At 40.5% G+C, this 19129-nt stretch overlaps 1 protein-coding gene across 1 annotated transcript in view; it reads right to left on the reverse strand.

The window, feature by feature from the left end:
• The window catches only part of col6a1 (collagen, type VI, alpha 1), a 34359-nt gene extending 28417 nt beyond the window's left edge, over positions 1-5942 (reverse strand). Inside the window, exons 1-9 of the mRNA XM_017478374.3 lie at positions 5662-5942; positions 3446-3572; positions 2856-3059; positions 1697-1856; positions 1372-1485; positions 1134-1154; positions 997-1017; positions 833-877; positions 573-626 (exon numbers count right to left, since the gene is read on the reverse strand). Of these exons, the coding sequence (XP_017333863.1) occupies positions 573-626; positions 833-877; positions 997-1017; positions 1134-1154; positions 1372-1485; positions 1697-1856; positions 2856-3059; positions 3446-3572; positions 5662-5749 (834 nt within the window). The 5' untranslated portion in view covers positions 5750-5942. The remainder of the gene's footprint in view (positions 1-572; positions 627-832; positions 878-996; positions 1018-1133; positions 1155-1371; positions 1486-1696; positions 1857-2855; positions 3060-3445; positions 3573-5661) is intronic.
• Between the last annotated feature and the right edge of the window lie 13187 nt (positions 5943-19129).

Below are 19129 nucleotides of genomic sequence, written 5' to 3' on the forward strand. Positions count from 1 at the left end.
GGTTTATAAGCTATAACTGTATTCTCATCATGAAACTGGCCGTAGTTGTAGCATTGTCTATAACATCTAATCCTTAGACTTTTCTAGGCTTACCCAGGATTGGCTATTTATAATTGCTTTATACTATAAATTATGTTGAGCCTACACAGTTATAAACATTTGCCTAAAAGTAATGGAATTGCTGGCTTAATAAACATATACTGTTTAATGTGGAAGCTGGTCCTGTTCCAGAACAGTGTAGTGCGAGGGAGTGCAATGAGGGAATTTGTATAATGTAAGACCCTTACTGTAACAGCTGTGGATGCTGCAAGATGTCAGGCTTACAAAACTTTGCTAAGTCATTCAAGTGGAATTGGGAGAGCCAGTTAAACAACTGCTCAAAATATGAGCTCTGAAACACTACATGACTACGAAGAAATATAACACTTTAGTAGAGCAATCACTGCAGAAATTCATAGGTCTAATTTATCTGTCTCCATGAGCGGGAGTGAATGTGAATGTGTTCTGTAAGTGTAGTGAAGCTATGAGGGAGAGACACAAGGCGATATGATATGATGTAATTGGTGGGTTACCGGTAGCCCAGCTTCTCCTTTCTCTCCTGGCAGCCCTTGTCTTCCAGGCTCCCCCTGTCAAGACATAACAGGAACATTAGCGATGACATGTGTACACAACCCATGCTATATGTAACGGTTCAAGGACTGTCAATAAATACACGAAGACAAAATGAATAAATAAAAAGAATTAAATTTGAATGGGATAAATGTAAGAATATTTGCACTGATATAATGATGGCGGTACAATGTGTTCATGTATACAATACATTAAAACTTACTCTGTTCCCAGGAAGACCAGGTGGGCCAGGGTCACCACTCGGTGCCTGTCAAAAAAAAAAAAAAAAAAAAATCATATAAAACCATTAAAAGAATGCAGCCTCTGCAGTGAAAGTAATCACATCTGTGCTAAGGTGTATGATGAGGAGTAACCAGTAATACTCACAGTGCAGTCAAAGGAGCAACACTGCAAAGAAAGAGGTGAAAAAAAGAAGTTTAATCCGTCAGAATACTCTTTAGGACAATAGATGCAAATATATGCAAAGATATTATTGTAAAACAAAGTATGGTAAGTGAACATACCACATCCTTTGTTTCATTGGTCTGGTCATCGGTTGGAAAACAAACAACAAGAGAAACACAGTTAGCAAAACCAAAACCAATCCAAATAATCCATACAGTGATATCTAATTAGAATGCTGACGTCCTCAAATAGGAAATTTTACTCCTTCACTGTGAAACCATAATAATCCTATTATAAAGTTCAACGAGACACAAAAATTCAGAGGAACATGGTGACATTCTCTGTAGGTGGACTCACGATCATGTCGATGATGGTGTGGATTGTGTTCATGTGTGTGGAACTGGTGCTGTCCACAGCGGTGAAGTTCTGCCTATACCTCGAGTCTGTGGCAATGACGGACAATCTGGACTCCTAAGACGGAGAGGCGTGACAAAGGTAGTGAAAGGTAAAGAAAAGTTATAATTAGACCTATTTATGAATCGGTCGAAATGCATGCCGTGAATATATAGAACATCTCCGGCTTCACACCTTCCGAATATACTCTTCAAGGGGACACACACACTATGAATTGATTTTTTTCCGCCGAAATACCAGAAAACATTATTGGGTCTGAGAGCTGTACCTCCTGGTCTGGGGAGATGGCCACAGAAAACACTTTGATGCCATGCTGCCTGGCTTCGTTTGCTGCCTCTTGAATCCCTCCACAGGGCTCTTTATAACCACTGACTGGGTGACCGTCCGTCACAACCACAATGTATTTATTCTCATTATAGTAAGAGCCACTGGAAACAAAAACAGTACTTGGAATTAGGAAATTACAGGGATACTGCAGCCATTTCTAATCTAATCTCTAATTTTCATGTGTAAAAACACATACAGTTTAGAGAATAACTACAACCAGGCTGTAGCTTCCCGAGCAAAATAATACCAATTGATATTAATTAATAATAATAACATTACTATTAATAATACTTATCCAGTTTGCATTGTTACACCCTCAGTGTGATTTACCAGAGCTCACTTTGGAAAGAGTGACTGCATATTATAAATTAACTAAACTGAACACTGCAAACAAAAAAAAAGAAAAAGAAAAAGAAAAAAAGGGTATCTTAGCTTTAGTATTGGGAAGATTATGGAATGTCCATTAAAAAAAAAAAAAAATTATGACATTATTTTAAGACGAACAGGAATACTGTTATTCTCATATTAATTTTGTTTCTTTTCCACATCTTTGTACAGGATGCCATTTTTAAAAAAACGTTTTCATGTTAAATCTCCCACAACACACTCAGTTATTGTACATGCATTTCATCATATAACATTTTACAGTTTACTTAGCAAATTGGGCCCTTAGTCTTTTCAGAGATAGCCCTATGGGAGTTGTGTCAGTCTGACACCACATAACCTCAGAGAATGAATAAGTAACCAGACCTAGTAGTTCAAACATAAGTAATTGAGTATTGAGTAATTGGGTTTTCTGTTCCTTTATCAGGAAAAAGAAAATGTGTCAAAATGCTATGGACACCATGGAAAGATTAGGGGGGAAAAACCCAATGGAGTATTCCTTTAAAAGAACATTGTTTACTCCGGAAACTTTGTTGACCTTGCAGCACTTCTACTACTACTGTCTAATGCACAATTTCTAATTAGAGTTTTGTAAATAAAGATCATGTGTTGTTGTAAGACCTGTATGTTCATTTTGTGTGACAAGCAAATATACAGTCTGCATAATCATTGTTCTTGTATCTGAAATGTGTGTGTGTATGTGTACATGTACACACCCTATGAGCAGCTCTGCAATACCCTGCTTAATGGCACAGTCCGTGTATGTTCCCTTGCCGATATATTTAATGGAATCTATGGCTTTTTTAAGTGCGCTGCGACCTCCCGGACTCATTTCCGTCAGGCCTTTCACCAGCTCGACCTCATCACTGTAGTGCAACGCTCCAGAATTCCAGGATAGATGTCGATCACATGGCTGGCGACTGGCAAAAAAAGAACACTTGTTTAACATTCCATGCAATCAAATCAATGTCAGTACAGCAGTGTCATCTATTTGAATATCCACGAAATACTGTAGTCCGAATGAGTTAAATTAAAGTAGCAATTTCTAGGGAATACTCATGTTAAGATCAGTTGAATGACTGTTGAGAGTTCTGGAAATGATATTCACTTCTTTAAATTATGACTTTCGTGGCATGATGTATAAAGGAAGTTTTCAAGGCAACAAATTCATCGGTAATCAGATCGCATCACATTAAGAGTTTGAATAAATATATGGTACAGCGTTTTACATTCAGAGAACAAATGTGAATATCATTCAGTGTAGTTAAGTGCTATGTGTGCATGGACATTCATCTACGTCACGTACAAATCCTTGAGTTCATCGATGAAGTGCGTAGCGAAGGCTTTGATCTTGTTGAAATAATAGTGTGCGACGCCTCGGAGGGCCACGCTCTCCGATGTGTCCAGCACAAAGAACAGGTCCACAGGGCATTCTACAGTGGGAGGAATAATCAGTTACAGAGTGAACTTAAGAAGAACAAATCAAACTGTGAACCAGTTGTTTACAAATAGACTCAAACATTAATGTGTACATAGACTCACCATACACTTTATTAGGAAAGACCTGTACACCTGAACGTTCATGCAATTATCTAATCAGCCAGTCATGTGGCAGCAGCACAATGCATAAAATCATGCAGATACAGGTCAAGAGCTTCCGTTAATGTTCACATCAAACTTCAGAATGGGGTTAAAATCTGGTCTCTGCTACTTTAACCGTGACATGGTTGTTGGTACCAGATGGGCCGGTTTGAGTATTTCAGAAACTGCTGATCTCCTGGGATTTTCACTCTCTAGATTTTACACAGAATAATGCAAAAAACAAAACAAAAACAAAGAGGCTAAACACCTTGTTGTTGAGAGAGATCAGAGGAGAATGCCCAGACCTGTCTGAGCTGACAGGAAGTCTATAGCAATGCATGTAATCACTCTTTACAACTGTGGTGAGCAGAAAATCATCTGAGCATGCACATAACCTCGAATTTTGTGGTAGATGGGCTACAACAGCAGAAGACCACACTGGATTCCACTCCTGTCAGCCAAGAACAGGAATCTGAGGCTATCATGGGCACAGACTCACCCAAATTAGATAGTTGAAGACATGATATTTTTCCTCTGATTTTCAACTGTCCAGGTCTTGGCTGACAGGAGTGAAATCCAATGTGATCTTCTGCTGTTGCAGCTTATCCACCAAAAGGTTTAATGTTTTGCGCATGCTGAGATGCTTTTCTGCTCACCACGTTTGTAATGAGTGATTATATGAGTTACTATATGCTTCCTGGCAGCTTGACTCAATATGACCTTCTCTCTCTGACCTCACTTATCAACAAGGCGTTTCCACCCACAGACCCGTCCCTTAATCAGTGTTTTGTTTTGTTTTTTGCACCATTCTCTGTAAACTCTAGAGACTGTTGTGTGTGAAAATCCCAGAATATCCGCAGTTTCTGGAATACTCAAACCAGCCTATCTGGTACCAACAACCATGCCACGGTTTTTCACACTTTTTTTTTATCACAGTTTTTCTACATTCTGATGTTTGAAGCTGTTGATCTGTGTCTGCATGATTTTATGTATTGTGCTGCTGCAACATGATCGACTGACTGGATAACTGCATTAAAGAGCGCAGATGTGTACAGATGTTCCTATTAAAGTGGATGGTGAGTGTATGTTGTAGAGTTTACACCGGAGTGATAGATTAAGAAACCCTGAAGAGTCAGTGGTATGTGAATTTAAAAAAAAAAAAAGTCATATAATTGACTGAGCACAGATGTGTGTATCTACAATAAATGTTTGATGAACCCAAAACAAACTCAATCCAAAGCCATAAAACATGGCACTACGCTACCATCTTGCCTACCTAGTTATGCATGTGCATCACATGACCTGGTCACATGACTCATAAGCGTTAGAATAAGTTAAAATATAATATCAATAGTAGCAGTCTTTAACAAATTAAAAATTTAATATTTGCATCCTGCCATATCTGGCTAACATTTATGGAGTATAATGCACGCAAACCCAGTTGGAGGCCTGTGCTTTATGCACTTTCAGCACTTTTCAAACTTAATTTAAGGCAACGAATCAAACACCCAAATCGAAACACTATCAATAATGATCTACAAAATAAATATTATCTACATAAACTAAAATAAAACACTTGCTTGTCCTCCATCTTGACGCAGCATCACCATTTCGAAGCGCGACTTGCGCACTGCACTGCCGCTCCAATATCTCACCATCAGACAGTCTTCATAGCGCACCACCTTCATCACTTTCTTAAAGCATGACAAAGATTCATCCTACGCTGGTTTATTGTTAACACCATGACAGAAAAAAGAGTGAGATCTGCTATATTTTATAACGGTCAAATGCTGACATGAATAAGTAACGCGCTTTCCACGAAGCTTTTACGCACAGACACGTGTCCAAACGCCGATTTCGGCAACAAGGAGAAATAGTGCAACTTCAAAATGTCAAAATATATATATCAAACCAGTCAAAGAGAGAATGAGAGACCATTACCTCTGAACTTAATTTTGTCCTGAGCCAAAAGTCCTGCCCACGCCGAGCAAAAAAGAAGTGCCGTTAAAAGAAACCCATTTTGCGCCATGGCCCTTTTGCAAGTCCTTGCACGATGACCGTGCAAAGCGGTGACAGGGGAAGACGCAGTCAAAGCTCGTGAAGACGGAGACGTTTAATATTTTAAATACTTATACTTGGGTTTAATGGCTGCAGTAGCGGATAAGGACGGCGGGATGGCGCGTCCTCTCAGTACGCAGGTCCACAGGAGCGCCTTAAAGCCCAGCCCAAGATTTCCAGCAGGAGGAGGAGTTCAACCTCCCTCCATTCTCTACTATACCTACTATACTGCACTTTCCCCCCTATCACTACAGCTATTTAAAAGAAACATAATGGCGAAACTTATAATGCTACCCAAAACATTCAGTGTGAAAATGGAGTTTTGGTGATTGCGCATGGTGCTTTGAATTGCACGTAAAAATCCAATGGTGTGTAATGGACCTCGGAAAGATGAATGGCCCTGTGGTGACTGCTGAAACAGCATGTTCCCTCTCTCTGCACTGTCCTGTCCTTAAAAAGACATCCAGAGAAACCTACAGAATCTTGTATGCTGCACTGCACTTTAACTGGAGGCAGTTGATGAGCTTTATGTCAGTATGTGTGTTAAACTGCACCTAATGTGCCCTGTGCAAGAGAAATACTGATGAAGTGAGTCTAATTCTGGACTGAGCTCTGATATAAGATTAGGCAGAAAATGGACATAGGTGTTTGTGAAAGAATAGCTGAGAAACTGAGCTTAAGTGTGTCTGGAACATCTCAAATGTTAGAGTACTGTGGTGACATAAGTTGTAGAGAGAAAAAGATCCACAGACAGGGCATGTGAGAGAGAGGAACGAGGATGTTTGATGATGGATCTTTTTGCTGCACAATGGAAGAGCTTTCCAAACATCTGCTTCTCTTCAACATTAGACCAGCAACCTGAACTCACTGAGCGCCAAAATGGGAGTGACTGGATGAGACTCAGAAACTAAGCCATGCCCAGGCTTATATTCCTGCTCCTGAAAGAGAAACAGCGCCACCAATGTGTAGTCATAAGTAGGAGTCATAATTATGTAAACTGTCAACCAAATTACACATTTGGATGTTGATCAGCAAAAAAAAAAAAACCCAAATCGCCCAATCAATCAATTCAAAGCTCAAATCAGCCCTCAGAGCAGCTTTTCTTTTCTCTGAAAAAAAAAAAAATTATTTATCATAGTTACTTTTTGTACAGTATTGACATAGCTATGAGATAATAACCCTAAATATGATCAAAAGTATTAGCTAAATATACATTGAACATCCATTCTGTCATTTGGAATGGATTTATGTATATGCCAGTGTAATTTATAAAACTGTACATGAAAAAGTGTCTATTATGAATAAATGAATGAATATCAAGTGAGGCTTGACACACTGGGTCCATTGTACGTGCTGTTATATATATATAGAAGGAAAAATTTAGCAAAATTTCCAGCAGTACAGGAATTTTCCCATGTTAATGGGGAGCTCTGGCTGTACTGAGGACTATACAAGCTCTTGCAAAGGAAGATGAGGTAAAGGAGAAACTTGTGACTATATTGCATGAGTAAATAGGGACCACCAGTGGCTAGTAAGTAGGTGGTGTCCAGTATGTGCAACCTGTCTAGCTCGGTGCATGTAGTCATTTGCTGTGTATATGTGTGTTTGTGTGGTGATGGTCTCTGCATGGATGAATGGATGTGTAATTGTGTGTCTGTGTGTGCAGTGAATATTTTTTGTTTTGCAGGAAAACAGTTGCCTGGTGGCAAATGTAGGACAGTAGACTAACGGTTCTTTCCCAAAGCCGCACTTCTTTTCTGTTTGAAAATACTATTACAGGACAGAGCAGACTTTTTCCACTGATCTCATACTTCTGCTGTTTTCTCTTTTTTCAACCCATGAAAGCATTTTGGACTGAGAGAGACGAACAGGAAAGAAAAAGCCATCTGGTACTAATCAGCATTTAATACTGGAAGCTCAGTGTAAATCTGGAGAGATTCTGGCAGCGTCAAGCCTTCATTCGTCGTAGCCTTTTACTCTAATATTTGTCTTTTTGTTCGCATTTATTTATTCATTTATTTATTTATTTATTTATTTGAAGATGCTTTTATTAACATGACATAGAATCAGTGAGGTAGAATCTTATTTCTACATGTGAAGTACCCTAGGATGTAATGTTGGACAAGACTTGAATAATCAGATGTTCAATCATTTACCCAAACAAAGGGATCACAGCCGTTTTATTAGCATTTGTACCATTTAAAGATAGGCCAATGTGACCAGACAAAGTGCCTGGAAAGAATGTTCAGGGTCACGCAGCAAAGTTAGAAGTCAGGGCTCTTAAAAATCATTGCATTGACAGGCTTATATAAGAGAATGCCATTAAAGCATTGAAAAGTATGTTGAGATACGTCTCTGGTCCTTTTCAGGAGAGTGGATAATTTAAATGCTTAGAGTCGTACTTCAAATGCAGCATAAAACAAACTATAAATTGTTTACTCCCCAAAGACCAGTGTAAAAGAACCACATATGTGTTTATCCAGGACCGTGTACATTAACAGTCATGGGGTACATATACAAGTACATGGTAAGTATACACGACAAGTTCAGCAAATGTAAACAAGGCATCATTCTTTCATTCATCTTGAGTAACTGCTTAATCCGGTCACGATCATGGAGCCGATCCCAGGAATACTAGGAGTGATGCTGTAATACCCCCTAGATGGGATCATCATGTGACACCATGCACACAGATGATCACCCACTCATTCACACCTATGGGTAATTTAGCATAGCCCAGAATCGAACAGGGGACGCTGGAGCTGTGAAAGCGGTCATGCTACTACCTGAACCACTGTGCTTCCCTAAACAAGGTGTAATATATGAGTTACAGTTACGTTCATATAGTGCTACCACCATCAGTGTGTAGCATCCACCTGGATGATGCGACGGCAGCCAGCTATTAGTGGAGAGGATAGGACAGGAGAGTGATGAGGGTATACTAGGGTTCTATTGCATCCCACCATGTGCACATGGCAAGACCTTTAACAAAGTCATGAACTGACCATGTGATCTAGTATTTTATGTGGTCAAACCAGCCATCTTTTCTTCTCACCTCATAGAAATGTCAGACCTCATGTGTAACTTGAGCTCTCTGTGTAACAGCTTGTGACAATAGCCAAAACTACAGGCAACCTGTCCTCCAAAGATGGTGAAAGACTCCTTTTCACCCCCTTTCATCTGTTTACAGCTGTGAGTGTATTTCATTCCTTTTGGAGCCTTTTTAAACTCTTTGGCTACTAGCTTGATTTAGGTTCCTTTATTAGCCTGTTATCTGTGAGTTATGAACAGCTTTGTTACTGATTACAGCACTCACCTTTCAGTCCCTTGCTGGGTGCATCTTCCCTCAGCAACCTGTAGACCTATGAATACATGACATTAGCATGGTTGAGTGGTCCTCCCTCATCGTACCATCGCACAAAACACTGAGCCTCCACTTAGTTACTCCAACACGATCTATCCGTGAGTGGGGTCTCCATCTGTACTTCAGCACAGTCTCAGAGCCCCTGTAGAGTCCTGACTAGCAGACCTGCATCAAATCGCAGGTAACATAGTTGAGTAGTCTACCTCAATATTCCTTTCAACTGCCTGCTGTTGGGAGGTCTGTAGCTACATTCTGCTAGTGAACTAGAGCAATTTTTCCAGCCATAATGTGCTTCTTATGGATGGCTCCAAGCTATCTGGGTTACTCTATACATAGTCTAAGCTCTGAGTAATTAACCAGCCATGCTGCAGGATTCACAGTCATGTAGCAAATCTCTGTGCCACAGGCAACACGAGCTGTGCTTGCTGCCTTGGCATTGACCATTTTAGAGAAGCTGTGTCCAATTTGACAACTTCTTTGGGAGGATATATCCTCTCAGCCTTAGCAACCATAAACTGGCATCATATATGCCACAGTTGAAATAATTCATTGTAAATCACTGGAACTGAAGTCACACAAAGTGGAAGCTTTCACCCTTAACCAGAGACCTCCTTATAGCCTGAGAACTGATTCTCTGATTCCAAAGACAGCAGGGACATTATATCTGTGGACATGTGTGCAAGACACTTCAAATCTGATGGTGAACTGACAGATGTTGAACACTGGCCTCTCACAGCTTAAATGCACTGCTAGCAGGTTCCAAACAGGTTCTTGCACCCACACTTGAAGGGAGGTTTTGGGGCATCAGCTGTACCCATCTGAGGTCTGTGGATTTTAGCTATGACATGATAGATTATGAGTTGATCAGCCTATCATCATCACTGATGATTTCATTCAACGAAGTACTACATTCAGATGTACACTGCACAAGCAGCAGACTGTGACATTGTGCTTAATTCTTACAACATTATGGGACTATGACCCAGGGTCACTCTTTGTGCCTGTGGCCAAAGAAGCCCTGGAGGAACTCTGCAGGTTTCCAAAAGTAAAAAGTTTAGTGCCCACAAATGCCATTGTTCTTATGAGTCATGTTCTCAGGTCCATAGCAGGTGCCAGAATGTCCCCTATTTACTATACACCCTAAACAGTACCCCCTTCCCACCACCACCATTGAAGAGTCATGTGGAACCTGCCCATGAAGGATATTTTGAGAGGTTTTGTTTATGATTTGAGAAGGATGAAGTGGTTCCTAAAAGCTCTCCTGTTTTTGCAGGTTAAAGCTATCGGATGTTATTCATGCTGTACAGCCACAAGACTGGTGCATGTTAGTGGATGTGCATGATGCATATTTTCATGCTTCTATTGCTTTGGAGCACAAATGCCAAGATAAGAAATATAATCTCACTACATGATGTGGAAAAGATAGTTTATGGTTTTGTTACCTCTAAGTTGGATTATTGTAATGCCTTGTTGTCTGGATGTTCCAGTAGGTTCACAAACAAGCTCAAATTTGTTTGGTCTTTCATGATCCGCCATGCCTGCTTCGAGCAAATGGTGCAGGATATTTGTTGGTGCCTAGAATAATGAAGGCTACAGCAGGGGGCAGCGCTTTCACTTACATAGCCCCCGAGTTATGGAAGAGCCTTCCAATTATTATTAATAGTTTTTCTCTTAGGGCAAATTTGCAGATCTGGAGGGTTAATGTGCATAGACTGTTTGGGTAAACTGAGATGTTTGGATGCTGTCACTCCCCCACTCTCATGTGTTCACTCGGTGGTTGGCTTCTTTATGTCTTAGGGTGGCCTCACATCTGTGCTACCTTCTGGCTCTCCCTTTTAGTTAAATTGTCAAAACTAGTCTTGCTGGATTTCTTGCTTTCACTCTGCATACAATGTACAGCACATCTCAGTGTATGACCCCCCCCCCCCCCGATTCCTGCCTTGCCCTGTGTATGCCTGTTTGCCGATCGCCTGACCTCTTGCATGTTTGTGGATTACGTTTTGGATCACGTTTTGGATTTACCTTTCTGTGTGTCTCTACAATAAAACTGTTTAAACCTGTGATTGCATGCTACCTTATCTCCGTTATGTCAAGAAAGATGACAGTGTGGCATTACAGTGTTTGGTTTCAGTGACCTCAGGAAATAGCTGCGTAATACTGAAGAATACCAAACAATTTATCACATGAAGGCTGATTTATTAAAAATGCTATTCACACTGTCACCAATATGTGTGGCAGACATTGTCATGCTTGGCATTTAAATTTAAGTTCAGGCAGGTTGCTATATGTGGCACTAGCTTTCGCAGAGGATGCAAGGTTCACTAACTGCAACTGCACCAGTAATTCCTTTAAGCTTGCTGGAATTAAGGGAATTGCGGAAATGGCTTATCAGCTTGCAACTAAGCCTCAAAAGAAACAGGCAGAGCCTAAGCAAGGGGGACTCAAGTTCCAACTTGTTGGAGACAAGAGAGATAGTGACCATGCACATCACTCTCACTGTCTGGGGTGCAGTGTGGTGCCATATAAAAATACAAACAAGCACATGAAACCGAGAATTGTCTCTCTAGCTCTCAAATTTTTCTAACTAAGAGATTTTGTTTGAATGGAGAATACTGCTCCATTCAAACAAAGTCACAATGGTCAGATACAGCATTAAGGTTGAATGACACTTTCCACCATCCATGAAAGCTCCAGCGGTGTGCCCACCCACGGTCAGCCTCACTGATAGCAACTAACTTTCTGTTATGGCACAATGGCACTGTACACTGTCTAGATGTCACATAATCAGAGGGAAGCAAATGCAGGTAAGGTAGCTTTAATGAAATAACAAACCAAGTCATAAATCAAAATCATAAACAGTACTCAGGCAAGGGTCAGGCGATCAGACAAACAGACTGGATCAGGAAGGGAAGTAAATAAGAGTTGAGAGCAAGCAGAATCAAAAACCAGAGAATCAATCATAAACAACGACTTGATATAGACAGAGACAAATCTACTGAGCGTAAACTTCGCAAAGCCTTTGTGAATGAACAGTCTCTTATAAAGGGTAGTGTGTGTGTGTTTGGGTGTGTGTGTGTGTGGGGTGTGAAATTGGCAACAGGTATGTGTGATTAGAATTCCGGAGATTGTGTGTGTCTGTGTGCTGAGTTGGGAGTTATAGTCCATGGTGGCCATGTGTGTAGGCTGAGGTGTATTATGGGAATCGGAGTCCCCGGTTAGCTGTGATATGACACTAGACAGCACATACATATGAAAGAGTGGGGTCTGCACCCAGATGTAGTGTCACAGAAGCCAAATCAACTCATTGTCAACCATGGTTCTTCCTGCCAGAGCTTGACATTCTTCTGGGTGAGGATGGTCATGCTGACGACTGGCCTCACTGATTACTGTATGCATTTCTGTCTCTAACTCTGAATCTGTCCACATTACATAGAATTCAGACCACAGCAATCTGATAGTCTTGTTTGTTACCTGCAAGTTTCAACCTTGGTTTTTCCTGCAGCTCTCATTAGTAGACAGAACACATTGGCAGCTTTTCCCACAGAATTTGTCACACTTGGCCAGGTTGGCTGAACTTGTGGGTTGGCCTCCTAGAATTAAGTGAAGGTTGTGGACCTTTGACTCAGAGATGCTTTTGAGTGGGGAAAAGCCCGTAGTGCATGTGCCTTTTAAGCTCTCATGTGGAAACTGTTCTGCAAATGTTGTGCACTCCATTACCTGGATCCAGTGCACTGCTCTATACTATATCCATCCATCCATCTTCTATACCGCTTATCCTTCCTTCAGGGTCACGGGGAACCTGGAGCCTATCCCAGGGAGCATGGGGCACAAGGTGGGGTACACCCTGGACAGGGTGCCGATCCATCGCAGGGCACTGCTCTATACTAAATATGTGAAAATCCCAGTCTATGTAGAAGGTGTATGTGTTGGACATTGCAGAGCATCACAGCAAAGTGAATGGTACCTTGCTGGAGGCTTATAACCTTTGTGACAGGGATTGGCCCATCACTTTACAGCTGAGTTGGACACCAGACTCCTACAATGACATCTGTACGATGATGGGGAACCCCTTTGTCTAAGCAGAGACTGGTATTTAAAGGCATGCTTCTCCAGGAAGTTTACATGGTTGTCACCACGCACCTTCTCTAGATCCTGCAAGGTTAACATCACCCCTCCCTGTGGGATGAGTATAGCAATCATATAAGAACACTCTTCCAGTCAGTCATAGGGTCAGTTTCTCATGAAATTATGCTATATGATATCCATGTGTTAAACACTGACCATGGTGGTTAGTATGGGTGAAACAGAATGCTAGTAATTTAACTTCTTTATCTGTGTAATATTGGCAAAATAAGGAGCACACTGTCTATACATGATGTGAAGTTAGTAGATATTATTATTATTTATTTATAACTTCTAGATTATGTTACTATAACAAACTTCTACATTGCTGCCTGCCAAATCCAGTGACAAGCTTGTGTTACACCAAAATGCACCAGTCTGGAGTCATGCAGAAACTAAAAAGATTGGATACCTTGGTGTCATTTTATGTCATCAAAACCTAATGTGTTTCATATTTTGCTTGACATATAAAGCTCTGCATGGCTTAGCCCACCAGTATCTCCTAGCATTTTTATAAGATGTTAGGTATAGCCTTTTTGTAAAATCAATGCTTAAAGGGTGTTGATGAGCACTGGCCTTATAATGTGGGTTGTATTTCTGCACTACTGTAATGAATGCACCAGCACTTTAGGTATATTATAAGGAAGAAAACTAGTATTAATGTAACATGCATGGAGGGAGTGTTTGTAGAAAATGACTGTAAAAACTTAAGAAATTGTCCTAAATTCTCTGACAAATGTATAACTTCATGTTTTGTTTTAAAATTAAATAGGAGCAGACCTTCCAGCAAAAAAGACAGAATAATCCTCTAAGGTCTGTTGAGACAAAGTTGGTCTACCCTTTGGTCTCTAGAAAGGGAAGATGTGGTGGTATTGCTATTGGTTATGGAGGAGGCGCTTGGGAATGACATGGGAGAGAGGCGCCAGAGTGCCAGAGAGAGTTGTTGTTATGTTAATGTAGCTGCTGAACAGTTGTCAGTAAAACACGTCTCTCAGACTTGGTTCCAGGGGTACATGGTAAATCAGGAATGTTCTGCTTCTCTGGCTCCTGAGAAACAGGGTGTGGCTCGGGAATTGGATCAGAGGACTGAATATATTAGTGTCCTCTCAGAACCCTCAGAACCCTCTCTCTTCATGGGACTCACACTGCTTTACAGTAGAGAGTGACAAGGTATCGGCTGCCCACAAACTCTTTCCTGGCACATGAGCAATTGAGTAGGAATAACACATTAGTCTCATTCTGAACCTCTGAATATGAGGAGGAAGAGTATCAAGAGCTTGTAACAGCAGGAGACTTAGTAATGGCTTATTGTCGGTTTCCAATTCAAAGTGCTTACCAATGAGAAAATCCTTGAATCTTTCACATGCCCATGTGAGACCCAAGCCCTCCTTCTCCACTTGCGCATATCGTTGTTCTGTTTGGGTGAGTGATCACGACGCATAAGCTATTGGCTTCCATTCTGCTTGCCGTCTCTAAGGATGGCCCCTGAGCCATAGGATGATGTGTCTGCTGACACCTTACAGTCTCTATTTGAATCATACATGGCTAGAACAGGAGGGGACGTCAGTGCATCTTTCAGAGCTTGAAAAGCCTTGGCTTGTTCACTGCCACAACCCCAGCAGTTCTTTTTCGACAGTGGGTCATGGAGAGCTTTATCTTTGTCATCTAGCTGGGGGATGAACTTCCCTAACTGGCTTACCATCCCCAGGAAGCTCCTAAATTCACTCACATTTTAGGGCTCTGTCATATTCCTGTTAGCTGCTGTTTTTGTTGGGTCAGGACTACTACCGTTGGCAGAAATAATGTAGCCTAACAATTTCACTTTCTGCTTCAATAAATTGCACTTCTCAACATTGCGAGTGATGCTTTCCTTTTGCATTTTCTCCAGCACAACATGCAGATGAATGTCATGTTCCTCCTGTGTTCTCCCGCATACCAGGATATCATCAACGTGACACACAGTGCACTCCAGCACACCCCAATGCTCTGGAGTGGAGGGAAGCTGTTTGAAGAAATACTGCCCAAAAAGCTTATAAATAGAGATGCACCGATGTATTGGCCGATAATCGGTATCGATATTTTTCACGCCATCGGCCGATAGTTTAAAAACATCTAACGATCAGGGACGATTATATCCTGTCAATCAAAAGAGTGCGGGAAAACACATCGATTCCGTGCTGCGTGTAAAGAAGATGTCTCTTGTGTGGAATGACGATAAAACTGCAGTTTGTAATCTCTGCTTAAAATTTCACACCAGAAGTGAGCAGAAGTGAAGCGGGAGTTTCGGCGTTGAGGCAAATTTTTTTATTTATTTTTTTTGCAACGCTGCTCGCGCTGAAAAATATATTTGTAGAGTTGTATATTATACTATAAACTATGTATATTATATTATGTTATATATATATATATATATATATATAAGTTTATATTATATATTATCAGTTTGATGTTCAATGATGAAGTAGAAATGCTTTTGTTTGTAGTGAGTGAATGTGAGTCTATCATGATTTCCCCTCGCGCCAAGCGCTGGAGCACGCAGAGCTAGCACACGCTTTCAGGTTTCAGTGACACTGATTTTGTTTACTTCTGACACATGTGTTTTGTGATTTCTGACTGGTCTCTGGTTTACCATTCCCAGGAAGCTCCTATTGTCATTGGTTTCCCGTATGTGTCATTAGTCTCAGCTGTTTTGTTTCACCCTTGAGTACGTGTGTCATTTAAACCCCTCGTATCTGTTTGTATTGCGCGAAGTATTACGTGAGTTTTCAGTAGGCCTGTACCAAGCGATTGTTCCTCGTTTCACGTGTTATAGTTTTGATCTCGCCCTCATTATCGATTCTGTTTACTCTTGTTTATGCCCAAGACTCTTGATCCAATACTCTTGTTTATGCTCAATACTCTTATCTATGCCTTTGTTTATACCCTTGTGTTTGCCTGTTTTTGATCACGCTATTGTCTCATGTTTTGGATTTGTCTGCCTGCCTGCCTGCTGATAGGGATTTTTTTTTTTCTTTCATTTTAGGAATTAAAATGAAAAAAGTTACAAGAACAGAGCTGTGTTCAGAAATTAGTTTGTTGTTATTCAGAGACAGATTAAATGCAGTAATTGTCATGGCCCCCAGGGACAATTCCACCTTTGGCCACTGGAGAGCACCCTGACTGACCTTACAGAACTTCTTCCTCTGTTGTCTTCTTCCAGTTCATGTCTCAACAATTCTCATGTGTTTTCATTTCCCTGATTAATTAATACCATATATTTAAGTTGCCTATTTTTTTCCTCTTTAGTGGCTAGAGCATTAATTGAAGTCAGGTCACGTTTGTGTTTGGTTCTTTTATTATTGTTTTAGAGTTTCTTTCTTACTTTTACTAAGTTTCTGATAGCCCTGGTACCGAGTGTGTCTATTCCTTGTGTTTGTTTCCCTGAGTCTATTCCCTGTGTCTGTGTGCCAGTAAAGAAGGTCTGCATTTTGTATCTGCCTCCATGGACTCACATCATGCCAGTAATAAAGCATGAAGCTTGTTGTTACGACATACTGCTAAATGTAACTCTCACTCTCAGCCTATATAACTGTGGGGGAGAGGCATCCTATAATTTAAATGTCAACTCGAACTGGAGGACACAATATAGTGTGATACAATAACAAAACAAGTCAATTTGTATTTCCTTTTTTTTTCCTCCAAAACATTTTTTATTGAGAAAGAAAACATACTTCCTGTCACATAAATACAATACCATTCTCATTTTTTGTTATACATACATATACACATATACATACATGCATACATAGTGCAGAAAAGAAAAACAAAACTAAAGAGTACAATCAACTACACAACGTCAGACACCCCCACCCCCACCCCACCCCGGCTCATCATGGCTAACCAATATCTATATACGGTTGTTTATATATTGTAAAATCCAACAACAGGCGAACAATTCAAGTGGGAAGTGCTTGTAACTCCATAAAATATGAAATAAAGGGTTGCCATTTATATATATATATATATCAATGGGCAATGTTTTAAATCTACTCTGAGAACAGTGGACATGATAGTACAGAAACTAGTCCAAAAACCATAGAGATCACGGCAAAAGAAAAACATATGGCCAAGATGACAAGGAGAGCCATGGCATTTATCACACTTGTCCTCTACTTCTGGATATATTACAGAAAGTCTCGACTTAAACAAATGGACCCTATGTAAAACTTTAAATTGGGGATGAGCCCAAGACAAGCACAAGAAGTGGTAGACTGTATCCTATCTATAGAACATTCCCAACACTCTTCACTTATTTGTACACCTAATTCCATTTCCCATGCATGCTTAATTTTGGTCAATTTGTATTTTCATACGCTTTTAGGCATACCTCTATATCACTTTTTTTTCTCTTTGAAACCATTTCTTGATCGGAAACTGGTTGAAGTGCTGATGACATGAAATAAAACATATTCAATGGTAAGATGTAATAGTGGTATATTCGCTACATTTATGTTGCCATTGGTTTGTGAAGGTTAAAATATGAATTTAACAGCTCAGTGTTGAGTTTACAACTGCAATTTCAAATCTGTTTTCAATTTAATTACTTTCTGGACTCGACTCGGACTTGGACTCGGATTGCATTAAGTACTCTAACCCAGCACTACAATGTTGTAAAAATTGGTTTGTAGGAAGTGTGGGCAAACTGAGAAACATGTTGTTTTCACTTTATTCACATGAGATCACTTGAGTTTTTGAGGATTTCTTAAGAACTGAATTCTGGGACTTTGCGGAGGGATGTTAAAATGAAGTTAACAAAAGTCAAACTGGCCATATTTTTTAATTTTTTTTTTGAGGGATTAATTGACGGATTCGGAGGAAACTGAGTACCACGAAGGTAGTGCCTATAGAAGGAAGGATACAAATATAGTGGGGATGCTTTGCATAGTTAAAAACTTCACAATGTGGAAATAAGTGGATAAGGTGCAGAGAGCACATAAGACAGATCAGTCCGTAGATGAATAGATCCCATATACTGTGTAAATATGATATAAATATGATAAATGAATGTCGATATGGTACACAGAGAAATTATGAAACAGATATATAAACATGATGATAAATATTATAAATACGATAAATATTATATACAAGTGGAGCGTGGAGTGCAAAAGATGAGAGGTAACTTAAAGTCCAGTTCCTGACCATAGGTCTAATAGGCAGAGATGAATACATCTAACAAAGATGGGTGAGGTCTGAGAGGGGCAGATGACTTATAAAGTTTGATGGCAGCAGGCAGGAATGATTTCCTGTAACGTTCCTTTAGAGGGCGGGGTTGAATAAGCCTGTTGCTGAAGGTGCGCTTGAGTTTATCTAGTGTATCGTGGAGGGGGAATCATGGTCCATGATTGCCAGCAGTTTTACCTGCATTCTGTCTCTAACCACCTCCTCCACAGAGGCAGGCTTAGTCCCAACTACAGACTCATCCTTTTTTATGAGTTTGTTCAGTCTGTTAGCGTCATTTGCTTTGATGCCGGCACCCCAACACACCACAGCAAAGAAGACAATAGACTGAAAAAACATCTGGAGCATCTTGCTGCATACATTGAAGGACCTGAGCCTAAACAGGAAATAAAGCCGGCTCAGGCCCTTCTTGTAGATAGCCTCAGTGTTTGTGGACCGCTCTAGCTTATTGTCCAGTTGTACGCCCAAGTACTTGTATGTTGTGACGATTTCCAAGTCTGTTCCCCCAATGTGGACTTTCCTGCTAAAATCCACCACCACCTGTTTTGTCTTTGCCACGTTCAGGTGTAGGAGATTCTTCCCACTCCAAGTCTGCAATGTAGGTGGTGAAAAGGAAGGGAGATAGCACAGTTCCCAGGGGGAACC

This window comes from Ictalurus punctatus, chromosome 10 (genome assembly GCF_001660625.3).
Source record: "Ictalurus punctatus breed USDA103 chromosome 10, Coco_2.0, whole genome shotgun sequence".
Taxonomy (NCBI): domain Eukaryota; kingdom Metazoa; phylum Chordata; class Actinopteri; order Siluriformes; family Ictaluridae; genus Ictalurus; species Ictalurus punctatus.